This window comes from Schistocerca americana, chromosome 3 (assembly GCF_021461395.2).
Source record: "Schistocerca americana isolate TAMUIC-IGC-003095 chromosome 3, iqSchAmer2.1, whole genome shotgun sequence".
Lineage (NCBI taxonomy): Eukaryota > Metazoa > Arthropoda > Insecta > Orthoptera > Acrididae > Schistocerca > Schistocerca americana.
The window spans coordinates 147,340,520-147,361,146 of NC_060121.1; the positions used below are offsets into that span (position 1 = coordinate 147,340,520).

The 20,627-nt window shown below is 38.9% G+C and overlaps 1 protein-coding gene across 1 annotated transcript in view; it reads left to right on the forward strand.

Moving 5' to 3' along the window:
- Positions 1-20,627, forward strand: part of LOC124607131 (phospholipase A1-like) — a 123,121-nt gene that overhangs the window by 4,340 nt on the left and 98,154 nt on the right. Inside the window, exon 2 of the mRNA XM_047139337.1 lies at positions 8,129-8,258. Within this exon, the coding sequence (XP_046995293.1) occupies positions 8,129-8,258 (130 nt within the window). The remainder of the gene's footprint in view (positions 1-8,128; positions 8,259-20,627) is intronic.

Sequence of the window (20,627 nt, forward strand, 5' to 3'; positions counted from 1 at the left end):
CATCAGGAGGAAGAATTTCTATTGTTCGACCACAGACTCTTAGCCTGAGCCATAATCGCCTACACATTATGATTTCTTGGGATAGTTTATGCCTATCTTCAGTTCCTCCAGTATCTCTGTGACACTCTCACATGGATTAAACAAACTTGTGACCATTGGTGTTGCCCTTCTCTGTATATGTTCAATATCCTCTGTTACTCCTATCTGGCAAGAGTCCCACACACTTGACCAATATTCTAGTACCTGTCACATGAGTAATTTTTAAGCTATCTCCTTTGTAGATTGATTGCACTTCCCCAGTATTCTACCAATAAACGGAAGTCTACCACCTGCTTTACCCACAGCTGAACCTATGTGATCGTTCCATTTCATATTCCTACAAAGTGTTACATCCAGGTATTTATATCAGTTGGCTGATTCCAGCAGTGACTCATAGATATTATAGTCACAGGATACAACATTTTTTTGTTTTGTGAAAAGCAAAATTTTACATTTCTGAAATTTTAGAGCAAGTTGCCAATCTCTGCACCACATTAAAATCATATCAAAATCTGACTGAATATTTATGGTGCTTCTTTCAGGTGATTTAAATATTAATAATGTCTGCACGGTCATTAATATACAATATGAACAGCAAGGGTCCCAACACATTTCTCTGGAGCACACATGAAGTTACTTCTACATCTGACAACAACTCTCCATCCAAGATAACATGCTGTGCCTTCCCTACCAAAAAGTCCTCAATCCTGTCAGAAATTTCACTTGATATCCCATATGACCATACTTTTGACAATAAGTGTATGTAGGTACAGTACTGAGTCAAGTGCTTTTTGGAAATAAAGAAATAGTGCATCTACCTTGTTGCCTTGATCCAAAGCTTTCAGTATGTCATGTGAGAAAAGTTGGGTTTCACGTTGCTGATGTTTTTGAAATCCTTGCTGGTTAGCATTGAGGAGATCATTCTGTTCAAGATAATTCATTACGTTTGAGGTCAGAATGTGTTCTATGATTCTACAACAAATTGATGCCAAGGATATTGGACGGTAGTTTTGTGGATCACTTCTACTACCCTTCTTGTGTATGCATGTGACCTGTGCCTTTTTGCAATAACTGGGTATGGTTCTTTGTTCAAGGGATCTATGTCAGATTATAGTCAGAAGAGGGGCTAACTCAGTCACAAATTCAGTATAGAATCTGACAGGGATTCTATCAGAGCCTGGATCTTTTTTTCAATTTCAATGATTTCAGCTATTTCTCAACACTACTGACCATAATAGCTATTTTGTTCATCTTTGCAGTTGCACGAGGATTAAATTCTTTGCAGTGGTACAAGGGTTAAATTGACAGAGTCCTTCAGGGCTTTCCTCTGTAAAGGAACATTTGAGAATGGAGTTAAGCATTTCAGCTTTTTCTTTGCTACTCTCAATTTCATTTCCTGTCTCCTTTACATATGACCAGAATTTCTTTTGGTTCTGTGAAAGATCACTTGACAATATTCTGCTATGGTAGTCACTGAAGGCATCACACACTGCTCTCTTGAGCATCTATCATTGAGCATCTCTCTATCTATAGAGAGTTATAGCTTCACTAATCACTTCCATTTAAGTACCTATTCATCCTCAGATTCTTCTGTATCACTCTGCCTGTCTAGTTCCATTTCACTGATTGTTTTCACTAACTTTCCTTATTGATATATCGTGTATGTGCAGATGGTAGGTAACTTTGGCTGTTACATTTGATGATTATCCATTCTTACTTCAATCCAGTCAACTAGAGCCTTCTTTTTCTCAGATAGAACTATATTGTATTTTGGCTCCTTAGTAAGTGAACCATGGACCTTGCCGATGGTGGGGAGGCTTGCGTGCCTCAGCGATACAGATAGCCGTACCGTAGGTGCAACCACAACGGAGGGGTATCTGTTGAGAGGCCAGACAAACGTGTGGTTCCTGAAGAGGGGCAGCAGCCTTTTCAGTAGTTGCAAGGGCAACAGTCTGGATGATTGACTGATCTGGCCTTGTAACAATAACCAAAACGGCCTTGCTGTGCTGGTACTGCGAACGGCTGAAAGCAAGGGGAAACTACAGCCGTAATTTTTCCCGAGGGCATGCAGCTTTACTGTATGATTACATGATGATGGCGTCCTCTTGGGTAAAATATTCTGGAGGTAAAATAGTCCCCCATTCGGATCTCCGGGCGGGGACTACTCAAGAGGATGTCGTTATCAGGAGAAAGAAAACTGGCGTTCTACGGATCGGAGCGTGGAATGTCAGATCCCTTAATCGGGCAGGTAGGTTAGAAAATTTAAAAAGGGAAATGGATAGGTTGAAGTTAGATATGGTGGGAATTAGTGAAGTTCGGTGGCAGGAGGAACAAGACTTCTGGTCAGGTGACTACAGGGTTATAAACACAAAATCAAATAGGGGTAATGCAGGAGTAGGTTTAATAATGAATAGGAAAATAGGAATGCGGGTAAGCTACTACAAACAGCATAGTGAACGCATTATTGTGGCCAAGATAGATACGAAGCCCACACCTACTACAGTAGTACAAGTTTATATGCCAACTAGCTCTGCAGATGACGAAGAAATTGAAGAAATGTATGATGAAATAAAAGAAATTATTCAGATTGTGAAGGGAGACGAAAATTTAATAGTCATGGGTGACTGGAATTCGAGTGTAGGAAAAGGGAGAGAAGGAAACATAGTAGGTGAATATGGATTGGGGGACAGAAATGAAAGAGGAAGCCGCCTGGTAGAATTTTGCACAGAGCACAACATAATCATAACTAACACTTGGTTTAAGAATCATGAAAGAAGGTTGTATACATGGAAGAACCCTGGAGATACTAAAAGGTATCAGATAGATTATATAATGGTAAGACAGAGATTTAGGAACCAGGTTTTAAATTGTAAGACATTTCCAGGGGCAGATGTGGACTCTGACCACAATCTATTGGTTATGACCTGTAGATTAAAACTGAAGAAACTGCAAAAAGGTGGGAATTTAAGGAGATGGGACCTGGATAAACTGAAAGAACCAGAGGTTGTACAGAGATTCAGGGAGAGCATAAGGGAGCAATTGACAGGAATAGGGGAAATAAATACAGTAGAAGAAGAATGGGTAGCTTTGAGGGATGAAGTAGTGAAGGCAGCAGAGGATCAAGTAGGTAAAAAGACGAGGGCTAGTAGAAATCCTTGGGTAACAGAAGAAATATTGAATTTAATTGATGAAAGGAGAAAATATAAAAATGCGGTAAGTGAAACAGGCAAAAAGGAATACAAACGTCTCAAAAACGAGATCGACAGGAAGTGCAAAATGGCTAAACAGGGATGGCTAGAGGACAAATGTAAGGATGTAGAGGCCTATCTCACTAGGGGTAAGATAGATATCGCCTACAGGAAAATTAAAGAGACCTTTGGAGATAAGAGAACGACTTGTATGAATATCAAGAGCTCAGATGGAAACCCAGTTCTAAGCAAAGAAGGGAAAGCAGAAAGGTGGAAGGAGTATATAGAGGGTCTATACAAGGGCGATGTACTTGAGGACAATATTATGGAAATGGAAGAGGATGTAGATGAAGATGAAATGGGAGATACGATACTGCGTGAAGAGTTTGACAGAGCACTGAAAGACCTGAGTCGAAACAAGGCCCCCGGAGTAGACAATATTCCATTGGAACTACTGACGGCCGTGGGAGAGCCAGTCCTGACAAAACTCTACCATCTGGTGAGCAAGATGTATGAAACAGGCGAAATACCCTCAGACTTCAAGAAGAATATAATAATTCCAATCCCAAAGAAAGCAGGTGTTGACAGATGTGAAAATTACCGAACAATCAGTTTAATAAGCCACAGCTGCAAAATACTAACACGAATTCTTTACAGACGAATGGAAAAACTAGTAGAAGCCAACCTCGGGGAAGATCAGTTTGGATTCCGTAGAAACACTGGAACACGTGAGGCAATACTGACCTTACGACTTATCTTAGAAGAAAGATTAAGGAAAGGCAAACCTACGTTTCTAGCATTTGTAGACTTAGAGAAAGCTTTTGACAATGTTGACTGGAATACTCTCTTTCAAATTCTGAAGGTGGCAGGGGTAAAATACAGGGAGTGAAAGGCTATTTACAATTTGTACAGAAACCAGATGGCAGTTATAAGAGTCGAGGGACATGAAAGGGAAGCAGTGGTTGGGAAGGGAGTAAGACAGGGTTGTAGCCTCTCCCCGATGTTGTTCAATCTGTATATTGAGCAAGCAGTAAAGGAAACAAAAGAAAAATTCGGGGTAGGTATTAAAATTCATGGAGAAGAAATAAAAACTTTGAGGTTCGCCGATGACATTGTAATTCTGTCAGAGACAGCAAAGGACTTGGAAGAGCAGTTGAATGGAATGGACAGTGTCTTGAAAGGAGGATATAAGATGAACATCAACAAAAGCAAAACAAGGATAATGGAATGTAGTCTAATTAAGTCGGGTGATGCTGAGGGAATTAGATTAGGAAATGAGGCACTTAAAGTAGTAAAGGAGTTTTGCTATTTGGGGAGCAAAATAACTGATGATGTTCGAAGTAGAGAGGATATAAAATGTAGGCTGGCAATGGCAAGGAAAGCGTTTCTGAAGAAGAGAAATTTGTTAACATCCAGTATTGATTTAAGTGTCAGGAAGTCATTTCTGAAAGTATTTGTATGGAGTGTAGCCATGTATGGAAGTGAAACATGGACGATAAATAGTTTGGACAAGAAGAGAATAGAAGCTTTCGAAATGTGGTGCTACAGAAGAATGCTGAAGATTAGATGGGTAGATCACATAACTAATGAGGAAGTATTGAATAGGATTGGGGAGAAGAGAAGTTTGTGGCACAACTTGACCAGAAGAAGGGATCGGTTGGTAGGACATGTTCTGAGGCATCAAGGGATCACCAATTTAGTATTGGAGGGCAGCGTGGAGGGTAAAAATCGTAGAGGGAGACCAAGAGATGAATACACTAAGCAGATTCAGAAGGATGTAGGTTGCAATAGGTACTGGGAGATGAAAAAGCTTGCACAGGATAGAGTAGCATGGAGAGCTGCATCAAACCAGTCTCAGGACTGAAGACCACAACAACAACAAACAACAAGTAAGAGTTTTAGATTAGATATGCTCATTGATGTATGCTAACTATTTTGAAGATGTGACAAGTATGACTTAAGTCATAATTTTTTAGTTCACATCTCAAAAAAATAAAAATACAACATAGAAGCATTAGAACTAACAATAGATTCTTTTTAATGTAATTAGCTCTGGTGTAACTCACATTAAATACAGAATCTCATTTTATGATCTAGCAAAGAGATAACAGCAGCAAAAAATCATCAAAACAGTTGAGCTTCAATACTGACTTCCAATTAACTTAGAAGGCTCATATTGTGCATGTCTACATGTAACTGTACTTTCTGTTTTTCCACTCACACATTTTGATAGCATACTGATATGTGAACTCCTTGTCATATAGTCATATAATTACTTATGTTGTCAAAAACGAAGTAATCAGACTGATGTGCAAAGTTTGTATTAAGCAACTATGTCATTGCCTCTTTATCAAGCTGAAGTTTCACACAAATATTAAATTCTACTTTTAAGGGGTTTGCTTTGGCACCAGGTAGACCATTCATTGCACTAGGGGCAGACAAGAAATGTCATCTTGAGAAACAGTCAGGAGAAAGTCAATATCTTGTATGAAATAATATCTTTAAAAATCTTCAATAAAATCCCCCCAGTGTGCTTGGTCCACAGCCTCTGAGATGCTTATAAAGCTAAGATTTATAATGGTTTTTGTAGTTAATAATGTTGATGTCATACATGGGTCATCCAGAAAGTAGAGAATATTTTGGAATAAATAAATAAAAAAGCAAGATCTCAACACAAAATCTTATTTACAAAGTTAGATCACCTTACTTTATTTTTCAATGTAGTCAGCATAACTGTCAAGGCACTTATTGTAACACAGGACCAGTTTTTTTTTAAATTCGTATGTCATACTCTTCTGCCACCAAATACCTGAGCCACAGGATAACACTGATTATTAGAGGTCTTCATCATTTGCAAACTGTTTACCAACAAAAGCTCCTTTAGTTTCAGGAAAAAGTGAAAATTAGTTGGTGCCAAGCCAGGGCTGTAAGGGGGTGTACAAAAATTTCCCACATAAGATGCTGGAGTTCTTGCTGTGCTTGAGCCAATGCACCAGGCTGTGTAGTGCCATGAATACCTTCCCCAACAACATTCCATGTCACAGAAAAGTCACTCATTTCACTATCACCATAAACAACATTTATTTGCCTATAACTTTCCATAGACCAAACATTTGGTGCATTCATAAAACAAGTGGCACTATACACTTTGCATTTGGCAGGATTTTCTGTGGGCATTGCTGCTTGAAAAGGTTACAGAACAAAGAGACTAAATGCTCAGCAACGAAACTTGGCTCACAAATAATGGGGAAAAGATCTAAGTGACATGCTTGTGACTGCAGCGATGGAGATTGGCATTGGGTGTGGTACACAACTGCTCTTTACATTCTGGATGACCCTAATATTTTAGGTGTATTGATACAGAGATTCTGCTTGCTTCAAATTTTTGTCTGTTGCATTTTAGCTAGTGTTTTCAAAGTCAAAGATATTTTATTTTGTTTGACATCATAACAATGTATCAGCTCAGAGCAGTGAGAAAGTTTGAGGTTAAACAATGACTTATGCACCCTACACTTCTTGTGTAACTTCTTTTTTGCCCATAAAAAACAATGGAACATAACTAGAGACTGATACATTTATTAGTTTGAGTCTCTTACGTCAGTAGATTAACTAAAATTACCCAAGAGAGTAAGACCTTCCCATTTTACAAATATAGCAACAGAATGTCATGGTGGAAGCTTTTTTTCATGGTTGGTGCACTCAGCATTTACATGTACAGAGAGTTCAAAAATTACACCAACAAACTCTGAGGGTATGTAGAAGGTGTCTTGAAGAACAAAATGAGGGTAGGAACCCACATTTGGAAATGTCATTCAATGATGCTACAGAGTGTCAAAGTTATAGGTGTCATCACATGTATATCTGTATGTATGTATATATAAGTGATTCCTTGATGATGTCACAAACTTTCAGGCTGATAGAGAGGGATAAATGTATGAGTTTGAGGGACTCTGGTCTGGAAACAAACAAGTCAAAAGTTATAATCGAAAATTGTACTGATATCCCGGATAGTGGAATACTTGTACCAGTCTTGCTGTTGCTAAGATTGTAAGGCAGGCAACATTCAGATGTGGTAGCATGAACCAAAACAAGAAAAACAGGTCCAGTAAATATGGGCTCTAAAATGCATGCATACTTTAGGAGCTACGAGCAGTTGTTCAGTAGGGGAGATGTGTTTCACAGATGTGAAGATGAACAAGTGCTTGTAACTCCTCAGGTATGGATTTTATAGCCCATGTTTACTGGAGAGGTTTTTCTTATTTTGACCCATACTAAGACCTCTGAAATTTGCCTACTCTACAAACTTAGCAACAACTGTACAGTTGAGGTATCAGAATGATTTTCACTTATAACTTTTGACTCGTTCGTTCCCACATCAGGGTCCCTTCCCTCAATTTCATACACTTTAACTTCTCTATCATTCCTAAAAGTTCGTAACATCATTTCAGAGTCACTCTGTATGTGCATACATATACAGGTGCTGGTGCCTATAGCTTCAGCTCCCTGTAACATCATAGGGTCACATTTCCAGACATGGGTTCCTATCCTCATTTTGTTCCTCAAGTGCCTTCTACATTCCATCTAAGTTTGATGGTGTAGTTTTGAAGCACCCTGTATAAATTTTCCTAACAAATTAAGAAAATATTTTGCTTTAAAGTGGGCGTTATGAACTGAAAACTATCATGTTAAATATCACAGGAATTGTTAAATGTCACAGTAAACTTTTTTTTTTGGTTGCATTGTGGTACTAGTTGAAAGTTGAGCACTGGTCTACACTTTCACTCATGCATGGAATACCATGACAGTAAACTAAATTTGATACTGTTTCATTACTTTATTGATCTGTGTAAGTCTTTATAAGTAGATTACGAAATAACACCACATGTAACAATATCCAACAGGGAACAAGGCATGGTATTTGATGCCAGATGATGGAGGACATGGAATTCATCTTGTGAATATGCTACATAAAGCCACAGAAATTGATGTACCTAGTATTGAGTCTAATGTTACACTTTATCTCTATACAAGGTAAGTGGCACTTCTTGCAGCCATACCTCATTTTACTTCATGACACTAACAATAATGCACATTTACCTTACAACTGTCTACCAATTATTGTAGTCCACAAATAGTTTGGTAGTTTCTGAAAGAGAGCTTGTTCATGAACCATACAATACTATGGGTGGTCTCAGATTCCCAATTTTTGTATATGAAAAGGTTAAACTGAAATAAACACTTAGAGATAGGCCACTTACTAAAAAATTTGAAGGTCATTGTATTACAGAAAACTTCATACAAAATGGAAGAAAGATTAGACATTGAAGAACAAAAAGATAGCTGGAACCAATAACATCAAATACAAGATCGATGAAAATGTGATAATATCTCCAAAAGACTAGATTCAAAAAGTAGCCAGTTGCTAAAGTGTATCTAGTTGCTGATTTATTTTAGAAAGCAGGACGGTCAGTGAACAGTGATAACCAGAGAAAGACAATAAACATTGGTGGTAACATGATCAAAAATACCAGGAAAAACACTTTCTGTATCTGATTCAAATCAGTAATTAGCAGTTTATGTTGTTATTCTCAGTCTGAAGAATAGTTCAATGCAGCTCCCCCCACTATCCTATGCAAATTTCTTCGCCTTGGCAGTACTGCTGCAACTGACATCCTTTCGAACTGTACCCAAGCCTTAGTCTCCCTCCACAATTCCCCCTTCTCCTCAACCACAACCACAGAAACCTCCCCCCTCCCTCCCCCTGTCCTCCCCCCCGCCCCCCCCCCCTCCAAAAACACACTTCGCTCTATTACCAACCCAATGATTCATTGATGCCAGAGGATATGTCCTATCAGCTGATTCCTCCTCAAGCTATGTGGGTAAGAGGTGTTTATTAATTTAGTTATAGATAGCTTGAGAGATGTATTCTTGAGACATCTCAGTAGTGTTAACCCAAAAGCTGATTTGCACTGGAGAAAGAGAATAATTGTGCTACTTGTGTAACCAATCTATGGAAACTAGTGTGTTCCCAGATAGATTAAAACATGCAGTAGTGATGCCAATCCACAAAAGTGGAGCAAGGGATCAAATATCCAACTATCAGCCCATCTCTGTGTTGCCAGTGTTCTCTGGATGTATCATTTATCAAATGGGTGGGTGGGAGTTGGGACAACATGGTGGGCAGGAAAACTACATACACACTGATCAATAAAGTTACATTACAAGAAATACTGTAAAATTCTAACAAGTGTAATCAAGAAAGCCAAACAGTTGCACTCTACACAAAAAATTTGCAACTGAAACAATAAAATAAAAACCATATGGCACGTCATAAAAAGTGAGACAAATAGAAACATAAAACCTGACAATAATAAACACAAAGCTGCAGCCTCAGATCTCAACAATTTTTTTCTCTCTACAGCTGAGAAAACAGTGAACCATAATAAACAGTCTCACACAGAAGCTATTGAACTACTTAACCACATTCAAATAACATCTAAAGTAGCATTTCATTTCAGAAGTATAACCCCTAAAGAAACTGAAAAAAAGAAACCATAAAATTACTCAAAAACTCAGATTCCTGTGGATACGATGGCATATCAAGTAGGATTTTAAAATCATGTGCAGACTTAATCAGTTATATATTGTGCTACTTGTGTAACCAATCTATGGAAACTGGTGTGTTCCCAGATAGATTAAAACATGCAGTAGTGATGCCAATCCACAAAATTGGATCAAGGGATGAAATATCCAACTATCAGCCCATCTCTCTGCTGCCTGTGTTCTCAAAGGTATTTGAGAGAATAGTGTATGATAGGATTTATAGTCACACTACACAAAATGGCTTTCGTAAGGGCTCCTACACAGACAGAGCTATATTTAACCTAACAGATGAAATTTTAGGTGAACTAAATTACAAAAGGTATCCAATGGGGATATTTTGTGACCTTTCCAAAGCATTTGATTGTGTAGATCACAACACACTTTTAAAAAAGCTTCCACATTATGGCATTAAAGACAAATCTTTGACTTGGATAGAATCATACTTACAGAACAGGAAGCAAAGGGTTGCCTTAAGGGGGACAGGTACAGCATTAAAATCAGACTGGGGAAATATACAACATGGAGTCCCACAGGGCTCAATTCTCGGGCATCACATTAATGATCTACATTAATGATCTACCAATCACAATTAATAACAGAGCAAAAATAGTAATGTTTGCTGATGATACAAGTATCCTCGTAAAAGGAGCCAACTCCACAACGCAGGATACAGCCATGACAGTCTCTACTCAAGTACACAAATGGTTCACTGCGAATAGCCTAACCTTAAATCTTTCAAAAACCAATATGATACAGTTTCTGACAAAAAATAAAAAATAAAGTTCCTGAAATACATGTTAACAATCACAAAATTAATGAAACCACACGTAAAAAATTCCTAGTTATCCAGATAGGCAGTCACCTAAGATGGAAAGAACAAATTGATCAGCTGGTCAAGAAACATAGCTCATTGTGCTTTGCACTAAGAGCTCTCCATCAGTTAGTGGACAGAGAAATAATGTTGCTGTCATCTTTTTCATATTTCCATTCTGTTCTCTCCTATGGCATAATCCTCTGGGGAAATGCTGCAGATGTTGAAAAAGTCTTCAGAATACAAAAACGAGCAGTGAGGCTAATAAGTGGGGTCCCTAATGGGGCATCTTGTAGAGGTCTCTTCAAATCTCTCAGGATACTTACCGTCACAGGCCAGTATATATACTCACTGATGTTACTTGTAGCCAACAACAGGGAACTGTTTCAGAAAAATTGTGATATCCACAACCATGACACAAGACAGGTAAAAATTTTTCACCAAGGCTCTGCAACTCTCACTAAAGTACGTAGGGGAGTTAGTGAGTTGGGTATAAAGGTCTTCAATAATCTCCCTATCAATATAAAAAAGGAAATAAATATGTACAGTTTTTCAAAAGGAAACTAAATTTATTCCTCATCGAACAAACTTAAGAGAAAATGTGAACTCCCATGTATCCCACCCTCTTGAGCAGTCACTTAAACGTCTCCTTAAGAAATGCAGTTAAAATTTGTATTGAATCCAAACCATGACCAGGAAGCAAATTTACCTGCATATATGTCAGTAGCATAAAAATATGCACTATCACTTACTATACTATTTTAAACAGTCACTCAAACTGTTTTTGGCATAATGCAGGCTTTAATACTGCATGCATGTAATTGTTCTTGTTAAATAAACAAATGTCTGTGCAATGTGATGTATAAATGTTCATGTACTACTGTAATTGTATCAGTTGACTTGTTCTATACTACTTTTACAGTGGTTGTATAATATGTAACCAACAGGACCAAATAAATAAAAAATACCTCTATTAGGATCCAACCATCATCCAAGACAAAAAAGAAATGTCATTATAATCTTGATGGATCAGGTTAATCAAATTTGTAAACCGGATTATTTGTAAGATAAGCTAAATGATATATTTATTTATTTACTTCTTTATTCAGCCAAGTATAATCTCACAATGACATAGGATTTGTCAATCTAATACAGTGGTGGTCAATAGGCCAAAATATATTTAGACAACAAAAGTCATGGACTACCTCCTAATACTGTGTTGGACCTCCTTTTACCTGGCTTGAACCCAAAAATTGTTAGAAGTCCCCATGCTGCTGCTATAGCCACCCACAAGTGCAAAAGTGTTGCCAGTGCCTGAATTGTGTACAAACTGACCTCTCAATTATGTCCTTAAATATTTGATAGGATTCATGTTGGGCGATATGAGTGGCCAAGTCATTTGTTCGAAGTGGCCAGAATGTTCCTCCAGCCAATCATGAACAATTGTGGGTCGGTGACATGTTTGGGAACATTAAGCCCCATGAATGGCTGTAAATGGTCTCCAAGTAGCCAAACATAACAATTTCCAGTCAACGTTCAAATCCATTATGGAGTGATCACCACATTGCACTGTTGTGACAAACTGGGTCCATGGTTTTGTGGGGTCTGTGCCACACTCAAACCATACTATGAAGTCTTACCAACTAAAATTGGGTCTCATCTGACCAGGTCACAGCTTTTCAGTCATCTAGAATGACAAGCTCAGAAGAGATGCTGCAGGTGGTGTCAAGCTGTTACCAAAGGCACTCAAATTGGTTATCTGCTACCATAACTCATTAATGGCAAATTTTGCTGCACTATCCTAATATATATGTTTGTCATACATCTCACATTGACTTCTGTGGTTATTTTATGCAGTGTTGCTTGTCTGTTAGTACTGACAACTCTAAGAAAATGCTGCTGCTCTGAATTGTTAAATGAAGGCCATTGGCTACTTCATTGTCTGTGGTGAGAAGTAATGCCTGAAATTTCATATTCACGGCACATTCTTAGTACTATGGACCTCAGAATATTATATTCCTTAATGATTTCTGAAACAGAATGTCCATCTACCTCCAACTACTGTTCTACGTCCAAAATCTGTTAATTACATTGTGTGACCATAAACGTGTCAGAAACTTTTCCACATGAATCACCTGAGTATGAGCAACAGCCCCACCAATGCACTGCCCTCTTATACTTTGTGAATGCAATACTACAACCAGCTGTATAAGTGCATATTGCTATTCCAGGACTTTTGTCATCTCAGTATATATAAGACATAGCATACATAACATGCTTTATGAGGATAGGACAGGTAGCCTGTGGGGACAGGACAGGTGATCAGCCATGGCCTTGATTAAGAACCATCCTGGTATTTGGTGTAGCAGTTCGGGAAAACTACCGAGTACCCAAATCAGGATGGCCAGACAGAGAAACTCCGTTCTCCCAAATATGAGGTCAGTGTCTTGACAGTTGCAATGCCTCATTGAGTAAGTCCCTATGGTATAATGTTCATTGATTTACAAGCAGTTCATTTAAGGTAACTTGCAAATAAAACATAGTTTCATTCTTGATTGCTGCACAGACTGAGGACATGGATTGTTTCTGGCTACTTGCTGTATAAAACATAGTTTCACTCTCTACTGCCACAACACTAAGACACCCGCCAATGACTGTAGGACTATAAAGATGGCAATGTCCACCTTGCATGAGCTCTGGATTCCATATTCAACCATGTGCCACTATCCATCTGTAAAACTATGCCAACAGGCATTACTATCATGCATCTTGACATGTTATTTCCTTGTGAAAGTGAATCATAATCTCATACTGAAATGCAACTAAGTGCTGTAGTTAGTCCCTTACATTACTATCCACTACTCTGAGTCCTCTAACCTATCTTTAATTGTGTGATGTGCATTACTTTTGAAGGGCATTTTAACTGCCTTTTTAAAAAGATATATTTTAATGACCTTTTTAACTTCCATTGGCAATTTATTATACAATTTTATACTCTGATATAAAATGCTGTTTTGCTTGTTTGTTTTTCCTAGGTAAATGTAACATCATACTGGCTCTTCTTCCATGATTATGTATAGAACTACTAGTGCAGTATTTAGTGATATTTTCCCTGGTAAACACCACAGATTGTTAGATGTACTCACTTACTGCAGTAGGGATGTCCAATTTTTAAACAGCTCTTTACAATGAGTATGACTATGTTTGTCTCAGTTATTATTCTTATCATCCTTTTCTGCAGTTTAAAAACCTTGTCAATGTTTTGTGTCTTTGATCCCCAGAACAGAAGCCCATAGCTAAGAACTTAGTGTATGTAGGCATAGTATGTTGCCACAAAACATTGGCTGGTACAAACTGATGCTAACACTCTAAGTGCATAACATGTTAGTGACATTCTATTTGCCAGTATTTTTGTATATTCATTCCATGTTAGCTGACAATTGATGTTCATTTCTAAAAACTTTGTGTTTGCTCCACAGTCTATAGATTTATAATCTATGCTTAAAGTGACAGAGTTACTTCCTCTTTTTACGCTGAAGTACATCATCGTCATCCTGAACAGTTTCCAGCCCCAGACAGGATCTGTGTGCCTCTTGGTAATTTCTTACGCATCTCCATTTCATGTCCTTTGTATCTCCATTATCTCCATCTCATGTATCTTCTTACAAATCCTCTTTTTTCCATTCTCTTTATGTGCCCCTACCATCTTAGACTTAATGTTTCTAACCTGCTGTGCAAGAGTTCCTCTTTCACTATTTCTCTTGCTCTTTCATTTCTCACCCTATGTCTCTCCCTGTTACTCTTGTCCTACTTCTGACAAATTTCATTTCACATATCTGTAATCTGCTTACATCTCTTTTTCTTCATTACTCATGTTTCAGACACATAGGTTATTATTGGGCTGAAGCAATTTCTGTATGTTACTTCTTTGGTTTTTTTGAAGGACATCTTTGTTCCAAAGCAGGCTCCTAACACTTTGCAGGAATGCTTCTGCCTGTCTGCCACTTTCACTGATCTCTTTCTCATTTCTTCATTTCTTCCATTTTCCTCTGACATGCTTCACAAGTACTTGACAGTTTCCACCTTCTTCAGTTGTTAACCTCCAGTCCTTATTCATTAATTGGTCTATCTTTCTTTTTGATTGTAACCAGGATTTCACATTTGTTGACACTAAATTTCATCCTATGCCCTCTCATAATTTCTTCCCAGGCATCCAGCTTTTCCTGAATCTCCCTCCCTGTTTCCCCAGATGATCAGGTCTTCTGTGAACACCATTATTTCATTTTGTCTTCTCCAGTTTTTTCTGCAACCTTAGTTATTATCTCAACCAAGACTACAATGAAGAGAAGAGGTGATAGTGCAGTATCCTGATTCACATCACTTGTTTGCTGAATCCAATCTATCCCTTCATTTCCCACTTTCACACAACTCAGATTCCCAAAGTACATTTCCTCCACTGTGCTTGTTGTCTCTTTTTCCACTCTCTTTCTTTCTTTTGCTTTCCAGCTCTTCCTTCTACACATGCTATCTAATGCCTTTTCTGTACCAAGAAAGACTTCACAAGGTCTTCCCCAAATTAATAGTGGTGCTCCTGGAGCTGGCGCAGTGCAATTATGAGGTCAACAGTTGGTGTCTGAGACTGAAGCCATACTGTTTCTATCCCAATTTTTTCTCGGTTCTGCTCTCTAGCATCTTTTCGCATACTTGGGGACAGTTTGGTATCAGTATGACTTCCCTGTAATTTCTACAGTCCTGAAGTACATACTGTTTGTTTTTTATCTTCAACACTAATCAATTGCATACTGCCCAAATGTAAACATACTTGAGGGTTTCATTTGCTTTGTCTAAATGGAATTCTGATGTTTTACCAGTGACTATCATGTTGTAGTCATTGGTGAGGAGAACTTCTTCTCTATGACTTACACTGTTTGGAAAGTCATTTATACAGTACATATTAAGAACAGAACTGGACCCAATACATTACCTTGAGAAACACCTATATTTATGTGTTTCTTGTCTGACATTTGTTTTACTAAAAATGTATCATCAGCAGATGTGCAAATAATCTCCACCTTTTGGTCAACAGCGTCAAAAGCAGTGGATAAGTCAAGAAATTGTATGTAATACAATCATCCCCATCCAGAGCTTCACGTACCACTTTTGCGAACTCTGCAGTAGCCGATATTGTACCTCATCCACTTCTGGAACCATACTGTACTTTGTTAAACACATTGTATTTCAGAATGAGATTTTCACTCTGCAGCGGAGTGTGCGCTGATATGAAGCTTCCTGGCAGATTAAAACTGTGTGCCAGACCGAGACTCGAACTCGGGACCTTTGCCTTTCGTGGGCAAGTGCTCTACCAACTGAGCTACCCAAGCACGACTCACGCCCCATCCTCACAGCTTTACTTCTGCCAGTATCACGTCTCCTACCTTCCAAACTTTACAGAATCTCTCCTGCGAAACTTGCAGAACTAGCACTCCTGAAAGAAAGGATATTGCGGAGACATGGCTTAGCCACAGCCTTGGGGATGTTTCCAGAATGAGATTTTCACTCTGCAGTGGAGTGTGCACCGATATGAAACTTTCTGGCAGATTAAAACTGTGTGCCGGACCGAGACTCGAACTCGGGACTTTGCCTTTCGCGGGCGAGTGCTCTACCAACTGAGCTACCCAAGCACGACTCACGCCCCGTCCTCACAGCTTTACTTCTGCCAGTATCACATCTCCTACCTTCCAAACTTTACAGAAGCTCTCCTGCGAAACTTGCAGAACTAGCACTCCTGAAAGAAAGGATATTGCGGAGACATGGCTTAGCCACAGCCTTGGAGATGTTTCCAGAATGAGATTTTCACTCTGCAGCTGAGTGTGCGCTGATATGAAACTCATTCTGGAAACATCCCCAAGGATGTGGCTAAGCCATGTCTCCACAATATCCTTTCTTTCAGGAGTGCTAGTTCTGCAAGTTTCGTAGGAGAGCTTCTGTAAAGTTTGGAAGATAGGAGACATGATACTGGAAGAGTAAAGCTGTGAGGATGGGGCGTGAGTTGTGCTTGGGTAGCTCAGTTGGTAGAGCACTTGCCCGCGAAAGGCAAAGGCCCCAAGTTCGAGTCTCGGTCTGGCACACAGTTTTAATCTGCCAGGAAGTTTCACATTGTATTTGTTCGAGTAAGTTATCAGTCTCTGTTTCATGATTGCTTGAGTTATTTTTGAGAATGAAGACAGCAGTGAAACTGGCCTGTAGTTTTCAATGCTACCCATAATATCTCCCTTATGACTGGACTTTCAATCAAAATGGTTACTTCAATAATGTGGTGGATCGAGCAGTCCTTCTAAGAAGAGAGAAAGCCAGGTCTAATAAGGAACAACAGCCACCAATTGGAAAGTTTTTCTTCCTTTTATTAAGAAGGTTATGGGTTGCATTCAGTTTGGATTCCGTAGAAATGTTGGAACACGTGAGGCAATACTAACCTTACAACTTATCTTAGAAGAAAGATTAAGAAAAGGCAAACCTACATTTCTAGCATTTGTAGACTTAGAGAAAGCTTTTGACAATGTTGACTGGAATACTCTCTTTCACATTCTAAATGTGGCAGGGGTAAAATACAGGGAGCGAAAGGCTATTTACAATTTGTACAGAAACCAGATGGCAGTTATAAGAGTCGAGGGGCATGAAAGGGAAGCAGTGGTTGGGAAAGGAGTGAGACAGGGTTGTAGCCTCTCCCCGATGTTATTCAATCTGTATATTGAGCAAGCAGTAAAGGAAACAAAAGAAAAATTCAGAGTAGGTATTAAAATTCATGGAGAAGAAGTAAAAACTTTGAGGTTCGCCGATGACATTGTAATTCTGTCAGAGACAGCAAAGGACTTGGAAGAGCAGTTGAACGGAATGGACAGTGTCTTGAAAGGAGGATATAAGATGAACATCAACAAAAGCAAAACGAGGATAATGGAATGTAGTCAAATTAAATCGGGTGATGCTGAGGGAATTAGATTAGGAAATGAGACACTTAAAGTAGTAAAGGAGTTTTGCTATTTAGGGAGTAAAATAACTGATGATGGTCAAAGTAGAGAGGATATAAAATGTAGACTGGCAATGGCAAGGAAATCGTTTCTGAAGAAGAGAAATTTGTTAACATTGAGTATAGATTTAAGTGTCAGGAAGTCGTTTCTGAAAGTATTTGTATGGAGTGTAGCCATGTATGGAAGTGAAACATGGACGATAACTAGTATGGACAAGAAGAGAATGGAAGCTTTCGAAATGTGGTGCTACAGAAGAATGCTGAAGATAAGGTGGGTAGATCACATAACTAATGAGGAGGTATTGAATACGATTGGGGAGAAGAGAAGTTTGTGTCACAACTTGACTAGAAGAAGGGATCGGTTGGTAGGACATGTTTTGAGGCATCAAGGGATCACAAATTTAGCATTGGAGGGCAGCGTGGAGGGTAAAAATCATAGAAGGAGACCAAGAGATGAATACACTAAGCAGATTCAGAAGGATGTAGGTTGCAGTAGGTACTGGGAGATGAAGAAGCTTGCACAGGATAGAATAGCATGGAGAGCTGCATCAAACCAGTCTCAGGACTGAAGACCACAACAACAACAACAACATGGGTTGCATTGAGAAAGTGTTGGCCAAGTGTGGGGTTGATCTTTAGACACTCCAAGAATATAAAATAATGCTTTTGAGTGACAAAAAATGGAGAGTATCCACCAGTGATACAGGAGGTATATAAAATTCCATGTAATTTTGGGCAACTATGCACCAACAGAATGAAAATTGATTACTTTTAATGATGAATGGTAATGCCCTCTATTCAACTTTATAAATTCAGAGCCCCCCTGGCCCTTGATGCAGATGATGTTGTACCTCCAAAGGTATCTCCCACAGTCTTTGACAAAATTTCAGGGAATAGTTTTATGTATCAGACACAGCCTTTCTGCTCGGAAATCTCACTGAAGTAAAAACTGGCTGTGAATGCCTGCCTTGTAAGCTTAAAATGTGCAATCTGAGACTTTGTATTTGATATATTTTGTAGTACTCTTCTGCTCAATTCATGAAAACTACCTCTAGTCATAAACACATGAGGAGAAATGGTACTCTTATGATCTGGCTCACAATAAGAATGAGACTCTAACACTGTACAGAACATATAAAACATGTTGTAAGTTTATGGACAAGCAGAATGACACTATTTATAAAGCTTATTTAGAAGCAGACTGACCGTAGAAATTTTCACAGTTTGATTCAGTACTTCTTCATTAGTTAATCTAATCTAATCTTCAGCAATCTTCCGTAGCACCACATTTTAAAAAAAATTCAACTCTTTTCTTGTCCGAACAGTTTATTATCCACTTTTCACATTCACTGATCTGATACAAGTCCTGTTCCTCCTGCCCCAACACTTCACTAATACAAACTACATCTCTCTTTGACCTATCCATCTCTCTATTAAATTCTCTAACCTTCGTATGCAGTTAAGGTATGTAACATTCCATACTCCAATCCACAGAACACCAATGTTGTTTCTGCTGATGATAGCTTCCTCTTGAGTAGTTGCCATCAGGAGAGGAAAATGGTGGGGGAGATATATTACTCCAGAAAATTTTATCCATGAGGATGTTATCATCTTAAAGCCATACAGGAGAGCTATATGTCCTCAGGAGATATAATGAATTTAGTTTCCCCTTGCTTTCAGTTGTTTGCAGTACTAACACAGCAAGCTTTGTAATACTCTCTTTAGGGCAAACAAACATTTACTGAACACAAAATTAGTGTTCTGTAACAACAGATAAAATTGTCTGTTATTCCACAAAACCAAACAATAACTGTTACTGACTGAGGGTAATATAAATCCAAGAATGACCACTTCCTAACAAGTCTTATTATGGTGAAAACGACATGCTCATCAAACAGAAGCACTATACAGAAATGTTTTGACAGCTTATGGGAGCACAGGTAACAGGTCCATCACTCTAGTTATTCAGTAATTCGGCAAACACAGAAGTCACCATGCAAACTAAAGTCCAGTCCAGTCCAGGTAAACAGCAGCATGAGTCATGGGTTACTTTGTAGAGGCAGAGTTAGATAATAGCATCTAGCATAGCCTTGTGCCCTTATTTATATTCACTGCAGAATTTCACATGACTGCCCTGCAGTATCAGTGACCTCCCTACCAGAGGTGCCCTTATTGGATGTGTACAGTGTTACATACATGGATATGTCTGTATCTTTCATTTACATGTCTGGTAGTGCTGCTAAACTGCTCCCCTCTTGAACCAGAATGTGGATTTGTGGGTGAAGATGATGTGGCAGAAACAGCCGAGAGCTGGCTGATATCATGATGGAAGACTCCTGAGAGATGTCTGGGATCTCCAGTAATGACAGTGATGGATCCAGAGCATCCTGTGTAGGCTTGGAAATCTCCAGGAGTGGAGGTATCCGTATGGAATGTGGCAAATCCAGTAATTCAACCACAGGTGACACAAGATCAACACCAGTGTGTGTGCTCCTCAGCTTGCAGAAATGATGAACCCGGTGGCCATCCTCTGTAACATTGGATTGAAGAGTGGTTGTGACAGTGGTAATAATGGACTTCCCAGTGAAATCAGCCACTGACCAGGACGCTACAACTGCAGTTGGTTGAGGTGCTGGTGCAGCATCACATGTGTCGTAAGTACCAGCATCACATGCTGTTCCACAATAAATCCTCTGATCGACCCCAGATTTCACTCAAATGTGTGTGTAGACACTGTGACACTCATACAGAATGGTGAGACAGTGTCTTCTTCGTGTTCCAGGGCAGGAACAAGTGATGAATGATGAATGCCAGCAACACTCTCTAGGGTTACTGGTCTGGTCATGGGCCAGTGGGCCCCAGCAGATACACTGATGACTGAGAAACAATGCTTTATTAGCTTCAAATACATATCACATTGATAATAATGTGAGACAGACTCACCCCACTCCAATGTACCAAA